The 9876-nt window shown below is 33.9% G+C and overlaps 1 protein-coding gene across 2 annotated transcripts; it reads right to left on the reverse strand.

The window, feature by feature from the left end:
* Positions 1-445: 445 nt before the first annotated feature.
* Positions 446-9049, reverse strand: LOC110600976 (DExH-box ATP-dependent RNA helicase DExH6). 2 transcript variants are annotated; one of them, XM_021737939.2, is made up of 14 exons: positions 8752-9049; positions 8058-8148; positions 7255-7567; positions 6957-7031; positions 6661-6705; positions 5282-5372; positions 5103-5161; positions 4436-4597; positions 4146-4198; positions 3867-3900; positions 3646-3735; positions 2555-3559; positions 1204-2310; positions 446-1127 (listed from the first exon to the last, which is right to left on the reverse strand). In XM_021737939.2, exons 1-14 carry the CDS (start codon positions 8864-8866, stop codon positions 675-677), a joined length of 3693 nt encoding a protein of 1230 aa, XP_021593631.1. In that variant the 5' UTR covers positions 8867-9049; the 3' UTR covers positions 446-674. The 2 variants fall into 2 exon arrangements, with proteins under 2 accessions (XP_021593631.1, XP_043814044.1); XM_043958109.1 differs by lacking the exon at positions 8058-8148 and having other exon boundaries at positions 8752-9047.
* Positions 9050-9876: the final 827 nt, after the last annotated feature.

Consider the following 9876-nt stretch of genomic DNA (forward strand, 5'->3'; position numbering starts at 1 on the left):
TTTATTAGCAAACCCACCCATTTCGTTTTTAGGTAATAAATATTGAAGTGAATTTCATCTTTTTTTTATAGAAAAATCTAATTGATCATAGACTGAATTCAGACAAGTATTTACCATCATAATCAACGAAAAGTGTATGAAAAATAATAATAATAATAATAATAATAATAATAATAATTAAAAAGCCTGCATTTTTAATTTAAAAAATACAAACCCTTTATTTAGAAGGATTCATGACAAAATTGTTAAAAAAAATTACAAAATTATGAATGATTTTAATTTTTTTAAATGAAAATTTTCTCAATTAAAAAGAATTAGATTCCCTAGATCCATAATAGTTGGGCAGGCCCAAAAAAAAAAATTTATAGCACAGGTTGGAGTAGGATTCTTAACGAAATTCATTTCATCCCAACATCATGTAAATTTTCAATGAGAAGAGAAGAAATCTCTAGTAACTAGGCACTCATTTCAAAAATATTTGCTCTCGTGAACAATTTCCTATTGACCACTGTCTAAACTACAAGCATTTAGAGTAAATCAAGCTGAAATTAACTCGTTTGATTAATGAGGTCAGATAAAAAAAGCCCGTCCATTCTAACAAAAGGCAGCAGGCAGCAGGCAGCAGGCAGATGGATTTTCCGGCATACAATATACAATTTGAACTAAATGATACATTATTGCTTCTTGGATGCATTTCCGCGCTGCCGCTTAGAGGAATCACCCCTGGGATTCCATTGTTCGCAAGTACCTGAATTGTAACCAACTGCATTGGGACCTCGCATTGGAGGCCTTTGATGGGGGATCTTACCTACATCTTGGCTTGACGTCCCATTTCCGTATGATTTTCCCTTGAATCCCTGTAATCTAGCTCTGTGATAATGTGGAGTTGCATGCTGTGTGTTATGGCTCATCAGTGATTTAAGGAAGCCATTTGAATTCTGGCCTGGACCTCTCCTCCTCCCTGGAGCCGAGTTGTCAATCCCAGTTGCACGGATCATTGATGTCAGCGAGTCTACAGATTCTGAAGGTAATGCTACACTGGAGAGCCCGTCATAAGAAAGAACATGAGCAATTGCATGCATCGAGGCCTCAAGGGCAGGAGGAAGTACTTCCCGAGGATGTTGTACCTACAAAAATTTAACCAGTGTCAGATTAAAGTAAATCAAGAAGTTTGAGCAATGGCAAATATAATATAATAATTACTTTGAATAAGACTGCTGCTGATAATCGCTCTCGCAAGCAGTAAATCTGAGCAACATCAAGGGCTGTTGACCCAAAATAAAGCCAGCGGTCCACAACTGTTGTAACTGAATTATCAGGAGATGACATTATTTTTTCAACATTGTTTCCACCCAATTTGCCATCTGTTTCCATCTCATCCTCATCACTTTCATCTTCACCTGCAGCATCACTTCCATCATTGTCATCATCATCACCCTCATCATCTTCCTCATCATCGTCCTCCGGAGGAGCAACTACAATCTCAGTTGCAAGCAATAACAATGGGAGTGGCCCAACCACAGTACAGTTCCTTATGTGCATACCCCCATCCCCACGGGTTATTTCATCATATACAATCAAAGGGCAATCATCAGTTTTCTTAAAAGATAATTTAAAAATAAGCGAATGAGGGTGCAACCGAACTTTAGCACCAGTTGCAGTTTCTACATGAAAACGCTTCCCATTTCTAGGTGGAAGGAATCTCCCCACCATAGGATACAAACCAGCAACAAGCACAGCATGGAGTATTCCAGGGTCATGTGCATTTGTACTATAACGTGAGACATCTTCCTGAATGAACCCATTACGAATTAGTTCTGACTGAAGCTGCTTACGCATACCATGCAGCATGTTCATGGTGCTTGAAGAGATAAAGTACTGAGAACAAAACCATGCTTCTTGACCCCTTCCTTTAGCATTTTTCCAGCACTCAAAGGCCGCAATAACTGCTAGCTGATCACTGTTTCCGCCATACAATGAAGCAAGATCAAATTTAGCAGCATTAGCTCTCTTCTTTTCATTAGGCAACACAGGAAGGGTAAATGGATCTCTATAGTCAGAGGCACATGCCAATGTCAAAGCTGGGTCAAGGCAATTCATCAATATTGCAAAAAAAAGCATCTTGCTTGTCAATGGATGAACAGGTAGGCAGCCTAGCTTCTCTCCTAGTTCTGTCAATTGTTCATCTACTGATAAAGCCCCAATATCCTGGAGAACAATGATTGCATTATGTATGGTTTCAGGAACTGGAGGGTCCAGTGTCTTCCGCAGGAAATCTTCTATCTTACAGTTGGGATCAATCAACTTCACCTGTACAAGAGGAAAACCGGAGGGGGGATTCAGAATATGCAACATAAATGTTCTACTTTTAAATATTTCAAGCTTCCTGTGGGACAAAAAAAGAAAAATAAAGAGTATCGTAATTATTCCGATAGATTGAGAGAGAGGCGCGCAATCAGAGGAGCTATTTTTCCATCACATTAATAGAAGTATCCATATAGTAGAAAATCATGCCTAAAAAATCATAAATGAAAGGAGCCAGTAAAAACTTTACTTGCAAACAGAGTTCTTCAATGGGCATTCTCCTAATTTCAGGAACTTGGAAATCTGGCAAAGAAGCTGCTCGAAGCTTCGAAAAAAGATGATAGCATATCCCAGGCTGACAACGACCTGCACGACCCTCGCGCTGCCTTGAACTTGCTTTGGATACCCAGGAAGACTGAAGGGTTGATACATTGTTATAAGGATCATAACTTTTTTCTTTCATTCGGCCGCTATCTATGACATACACAACATCGTCAATTGTAATGGCACTTTCAGCAATGTTAGTTGAAAGAATGATTTTGCGGCAACCCTGAGGTGGCCGTTTGAAAACTTTCTTCTGTTCCATAGATGGAACCATTGAATGGAGAGAGATTATCATAAACCTGGAAGAATCTTTGAAAAATGGGTTTGCAAATAACCTCTCCCTAGTCTTATTTATATCATCCCACCCAGGAAGGAAAACAAGGATCGCACCATCTTTTGAATCAATACATATTTTCCTCAATAACTGCTCTATAAGAACAACATCAATAAGTTCAGGGTTTACTGTTGCTAGATATTTGTCAACTAATTGTTTTTGTTCCAGGGAGTCACTCAAGGCACTTTCAACATGTCCTTTTAATAATTCAGCAGTTTCTTGCTGGTTTTCTTGCTTGGCCCAATCCAATGCTGTTAGTCCATTCTTGTCCTGTAAATGACAATCCACACCAACAGAGAGAAGCATGCAAACATCACCCACTCTACCCTTTCCAGCAAATACCATCAATGGTGTTAGTCCAGTCAAAGAATCATGATAATTATAAACCTCAGGGGTTCCTTCAGTATAAACCAAATCCAGAAGGGGATCAAATTCATCATTTGTCCAAGCCAAATTGATAGCTTCATCTAAAGCAGCTTTGTCGTCTTCTGTAAGCTCGTGGCTTTTATTCGTGGCACTTGGCATAGCAGAATCAATATGATTATTATCTGCAGATTTTAGGATTGATAGTACATCCTCCAAGTAGAAACTTTTGACCTGAATAATACAGAAGGAAAGTATATCAAGGTACAAATCAATTTAGATAAATAAATTATAGCTGATAATATTGGAAAGAGTATTACAGGATAAGTGAACCCAGGAACAGAAATAATTGGGCAGCCACCAAAATATTGTGAAAATCGTTCAGCATCAAGAGTAGCACTCATCATTATCTGTTGGATAAAATACAACAGAAGGAACTTTGATAAGTAAATGGAATCTAACAGCTGAAAAAAAAAAAGAAAAAATGCCTGAAAAAGTGGATGCATTTATTCATATCTAGAAAATAAGAATTTGAACTAACCAGCCGAAGATGAGGATGCAAAGGAAGTATATCTCTGCAAGTAAGAAATGATAAGAGAAAGTAAAGGTATGAATGTAAGAGAAAGCAATCCAATAATGATATGTAAGTAACATACATAAAACAAATTAAGCATACAACAAGTGTTCCACATTAATGTCCCCAGTTCTCCACTTGACTTTCCATTTTACAGTCACAATATACAAAATCCAATAACCAGATTGAAGCTGTCAGCAGATTTGCAAGCAAAGAAGTTGAGAATTTGAATCAAGAATGAAGTACCTGATAATTGCCAACATGAAATCTGAGTAGCGATCCCTTTCATGAATTTCATCCTACAAAATGAAGATCAATGGGATCATCCATCAAAACTATAAAAGACTCCCATATTATGATTCTAGGGATCATAAGACTGAGCTGGGTTTGTGAATATTTAGATATTTAAGGGGGATTAACTGAAAATTACAGTAGCATAAACTATAACAACAATAGAGAACATATTCATACATATAAAATCAGAAACAGGGTTGAAAAGGAAAAACCATGTGTATGATCAAGAAGAAACTAAATACCACAATAATGTGAGTTATGTTAGAAACATCATCCTTGGCTGATTTATTAGAAGCTTCCCTCTTCGACCGAGTTGTGCCCCTAGAAACCAGCACCCTCAGTAGAACCCCATTTGTGCAGAACACAACTGAAGAGTTTCTTCCACCTTTACTTTCTAACCGAATCTAGCAGTCCAAAGTAACAAGTCAGCTATGGTACAGCAGACAAGTGCATAAACAATTCCATCTGCTTAAGAGAAAGATAGATCATAATGCCAAACAAAACTTGCAAATAACTGCAGTCCTAAATCCCAAAGCAAAATTTAAGAAACAAAATTTTCTGTTTTTTTACTGATTTTATGACATGGAAAGCTCAATATGAATTGCAAAATTCACACTAGAATGTCCACAGAATTCAAGACGTGATCACTACTGATTAATTCAAGTAAATGAGATTAAAATGAGAGAAACACATCTTAATGGGATACCAAATTTATAGGTTCAAAATTACTACTAACTTGGTTCGGAATTTTTTCTACTTAATTACTACTAACTTGGTTCGAAATTTGACAAGCTATGCTCTCTCTCTTTATGAATTCCAATTCCATTGCAATTAATAAGATATACTGTTTATAATTTAAAAAGCCCAATAACCAGCTTAACCAGTTGACAAGGAAGTTATAAAGATTACCTTGTATCCAATATCATCTCCAATGTTTCCTCCTCTTTCATAAGATATTCTCTCAGCAACTAGAGACAAAAATAACAAAGAGCATTACATTTTGTATAGTACAAAGCCAGAGAAATGAAGATGCTAGAAATAACAATGACAATTTCCAGAACTTTGCATGCTTAATAAGCAAAGCATACCTGATGTTGCTGAGATACGACGAGGTTGTGTGCAGACTATTTTACAGGCCTCGCCTTTTCCCCACTTATGATCCAATAGAAATTGTGGGACCTATATCATGTTCAAAAGGTATATTGTTCTAAGAACCTCAAAATGAAGCTTGTCAATTTACGTGAGAACAGTGCATCACATGTAACAAACAAATTATTAACAACGTAGATAACATTAGTAACTTTATAATGAATCACATGTGCCTAGTAGGTTTTATTTTTAACAAAACTGGAGCACTTGTAGTTGTATCATCTTTAATCAGTGAAATTTCAAGTTTTGAAGTTATGGTTACCTGACATCTTCTCTATTATCCTCTTATCTTTGTTGTTCTTTCTCAGTGGTGAATCCATAATTTTTTTTATTTTTTATTTTTTTTTTTTTTTTGGGGGGGGGGGGGGGGGTCAACATATGAGATAATAAAACTATCAAAAAATTTCAAATCATAACCTTAATATTTTACAATTGGACTTGATGAGGTCTAATATTCAAACTATCTCAATGAGGTCCGTCTAACATTCAAACTATCCAAAAAGTATACATTATCAATGTTATTAAATGCATCTCTCTCTCTCTCTCTCTCTCTCTGTCTCTCTCTCTCTCTCTCTATATATATATATATATAGATGAAGTCCTTCATCAACTATTATTGACAATTAAATAAGTTGGAAGTTGAAACACAATATCCTTATTTAATTTTAAATTGTATTGAAACGAGGGTTCAATAGCTAAAATTATGAGGGGTCAAGCAAGTGTGTGTGTGTGCGCGCTCGCGCGTGCAAGGATTTTTTAGTAAACAGGAGGGTCAATTGACCTCTCTGTTAATCAAGTGCATCTACCACTGTTCTTTCTGTTTAACTTTGCTGAGATCGAATAATAGTCATGGACTATCCATATGAAACTAAATTTTCTTGCATTCAAAGTCATGTACAGTAACAGTAACAATACTCTTGCCCTCAGCCTATCCAAGCCACTAATTAAAACACACATAAATATGACTACTTTTTCCACTCAATGTAAAATACACAGGTATTCCTTTTTTCCTAGCAAATCATAACTACTACCTAATTGTGAAATTGCATTTAAATACTTTTAGTCCACCAAAAGTGAGGAAATGGCAAATACACAAATTGTTCCCGCCACTAATTTCTTCAACTTGATAACTAGAGACTAAGTAGGATTCGAACAAACAAAAACAAGCAAACAAGCAAAAAAAAAAAAAAAAGAAGAAGAAATGCACATCTACTAGATCCTCACTTCTCTATATTTTAACAAATCAGAAAAACCATATCATAAGGGCTAGGAGGAAATTTTCTTTATCATGGAAAATATAAAGCAAAGAATTAGTAACCTGTGTAGTCTTTCCACACCCAGTCTCACCAGATACAAGAACAACCTGCATGGAGACGTTGAATGTGAAACAAGTATAGTGGAATATAAGATTATAACATAACAAAATCTAAAAAGCCAAAAGAGTAGGTTGGCATGTGTAATACAAAACCTTTTCCAACAATATGAACACAAGTACACATTTAACTAACTGACATAACGAGCAATTGAGCAATAAAAAAAACTCAGGTCTAACACAATATACAATCAAGGCACCAAAACAATTAATTTTTTAATCTAAGTTGACAAGGAAATTGCCTGGTGAGAATCTACAGAGGAAGTGATGACATCCCTAAAGGATGCAATTGGAAGCTTAGATCTCTCTTCAACAATCTGCACACACAATGGAATCTCAGAAATCTTTCACTGTCAGACTACTTATTTGCTAAAAACTATAAGATCTTTCCAAGGGGATGGACAGATAGCGCTTTCCTGATGGCCACCACTGAAATACATAAACTTTTAGGTTAAACACTGGTAGCAGGACAATAAGGAAAGGATGCACATCTGAGCGAGAAAATTAATAAAATTTTATAAATCGGTGTGCTTCATAAACCTGTCTTAAGTTTGCAGCCTTTTCTATTCTAGAATTCAGCGATTCCACTTTCTTTTTTATATCTTCTTTGGTCATTGAAGGCATACTGAAGATATCATCTTTCATTCCTCGTACTTTACTATCCTTTCCTTTACGATTTCCAACTACTTTTGCACCAAACTCTCCATCCTCAGGTGGGTAGTTTGCAAATAATTCTTGCAAGACGAGTTTTGATTCTTCTGAAAATTTCAAACATGTGAGATTTTCCTTTGCCTTTGCAGTGTCTGCTTTCTTTGTATTCTTGTAAACAGAGACTCTTCGCTGATTCCCACGCCTGCATAGGAGTCCACAACCATAAGAAAATATATTACAAAAAGAAATAACTACAATCAAAACAAGGGTAAGAAACCTGCAAGTTCATAAAAAGAGCATCTCTCTCTATCTCTCTCTTTAAATATACATATGTATGAATGTATGTATGTATATATGTATTGTTATTGGGATAATATTACTGTTAGAGATAGGGCTTTTTCAATATGAACTCAATTGTTCGTAATAATGTATCTGAACAAAAAAGAATTTTTCAATTAGGTGTAAAACTGGACACTTTCACCCCTGCCCCGAATTGAAACAAAATTCTCCATTCAAATAAATTGGCAAAATGCACCTAATTAAAACACATGATTGCCCCAAAAAAGTTGGAAAAAAAAAATAGACAACTTGGAAAAAGTTCATAAAACAATTGTACAATGAACCTTTTATTATTCATATAACTGAAGTTTATCACTCTCACATAAAGCATGGTCGTACAAAACAGCACTCACCCAGAACTCTTGGATTTCATACCCATTTTCTTGCATACTTCATGCACCACAGCACGTTCACGGTTTGATAAATTAGCTTCAAATGTGTAAACTGCATGCAGCACCAAAACATACATTTGCAATGATTAAGAAGTAAAATTAAAAATTAAAAGTAGGTCACATAAAATAACAGCATTGTCCAGGAGAGCAACAGCAAAGACTATATGAGAAGCCAAAATGATCATCGATAATTTTCCCAATCCCAATAGATGTCCTCCACTCACTAATCAATATTTGTGAAATCATTTCACTAGTCAAAAACTAATATCAAGAAATGAATATATCCTTAAATCACAAAGAAAGCTATTGTAAGAAAAAACTTTTGTTTGCAGTTGGTTTTGTTGTTCTCAATTGGCCAAAGGGAGGAAGGGGTGGCGTTCTAGAACCGACCAAAACCCATCTGATATTTTCTTTTATTTCGTTTAATCTCAAAAGGGCGCCCAGCTCAAATGCAAGCTAAAGCAAAATCAAGTATGAAACCAACAAAAATTTTCAGAAAGCAAAACGAACCCATGTGAAGTTTCTGTGCTTTAAACAACTCTCGCAATGAAAAAAAAAAACCAAATCAATTGAAAATTCGATTAAGAAAAAAAAGGCAATACAGCATCAATCTATAAGCGTTGTAATTGCGCAAAGGAAAAAAAAAAAGGTAAACCTTGATCTTTAGCAGCACGGAACTGGTCTAGTATTTGGGAAATTCGAATCCGAGTAGCTTCAGCCACACTAGGGTTTTCTTGTTGCTCTGCTTTCTTCTGTCTCTTCTTTCCCATTTTTCGGGTTCTCTAGGTTGTTTTCGGTGCTTCACAAAAAAAATGTTCTGTATATAGCGGAGCCCAGACAATAAAATGCAGGAGCCAAACGAATATATAATAGTATATCCCTACTCCTTGCTCCTTACTCTTCTTTTTACAGAGGTGGCTGGCGCCTTTCGCATTCATCAACACCGTTTACCTATTTCCTGTATAGAGACCATATCATATCATGGCAAAAAAATAATAATTATCCTTTTAATTTTTGGAAATTTTGTTTATAGAAATTAACCTCATCCATATTTATTTTGTATTTTTATATTTCTACTGAATTGAATAAATTAAAAATTAAAATTTTAATATTTATAAAAATTAAATTAAATTAATTTAAAAATTAAGTGAAATTAAATTAATTTAATTTAATTTGATTTAATTTAATTTAATAAATTTAAACTTTTAATAATTTTTTATTTTTAATATTTTAAAATTTAATTGAAATATTTTAATTTTAATATAATTTAATATTTCTATATCATTAAAAATAATATATTATTATTATTAATCGATTTGATTTAATTTTTTTTAAATTTTTTAATTAAAATCGAATCAAACCGAAATAATTAAAATTTTTGAAATTAAAAATCAAATCGAATCAAAATAAATAAAAAATTAAATTAAATTTTTATATTAATTCGATTCGATTGATTTTTTCGGTTTGAAGTATCCTATTTACAATATTTTTAATTATTTTCATATAATTTTATTTTTCTTAAATTAAATTAAATAAAATAATTAATTTTATTAGGTCGTGGGTTTAAATTTATATTCAAACATAATTATTTGAATCATTCTCTTAATTAAATATTGCGTATTGATTAATAATGAAAAAAAAAAAGTATACGACATAGGTTTTTTTAGGGTTTTTTATGGTCACAAATTAACTATCTTATTACATTGAAAAATAAAAGTCTATAAAAAGAATAGCCATTAAATAATATTATGATATATAATAATAAATATTACGTTTTTAT

This window comes from Manihot esculenta, chromosome 1, assembly GCF_001659605.2.
Source record: "Manihot esculenta cultivar AM560-2 chromosome 1, M.esculenta_v8, whole genome shotgun sequence".
Classification (NCBI taxonomy): Eukaryota; Viridiplantae; Streptophyta; class Magnoliopsida; order Malpighiales; family Euphorbiaceae; genus Manihot; species Manihot esculenta.

Coding starts and splice junctions, on each gene's coding strand:
- LOC110600976 (XM_021737939.2), bottom strand. CDS start 8,866: ATGGGAAAGAAGAGACAGAAGAAAGCAGAGCAACAAGAAAACCCTAGT. Junction 7,568..8,057: donor ATGAAATCCAAGAGTTCTGG/GTGAGTGCTGTT, acceptor ACTCCTATGCAG/GCGTGGGAATCAGCGAAGAG. Junction 3,736..3,866: donor TGCATCCTCATCTTCGGCTG/GTTAGTTCAAAT, acceptor TTTATCCAACAG/ATAATGATGAGTGCTACTCT.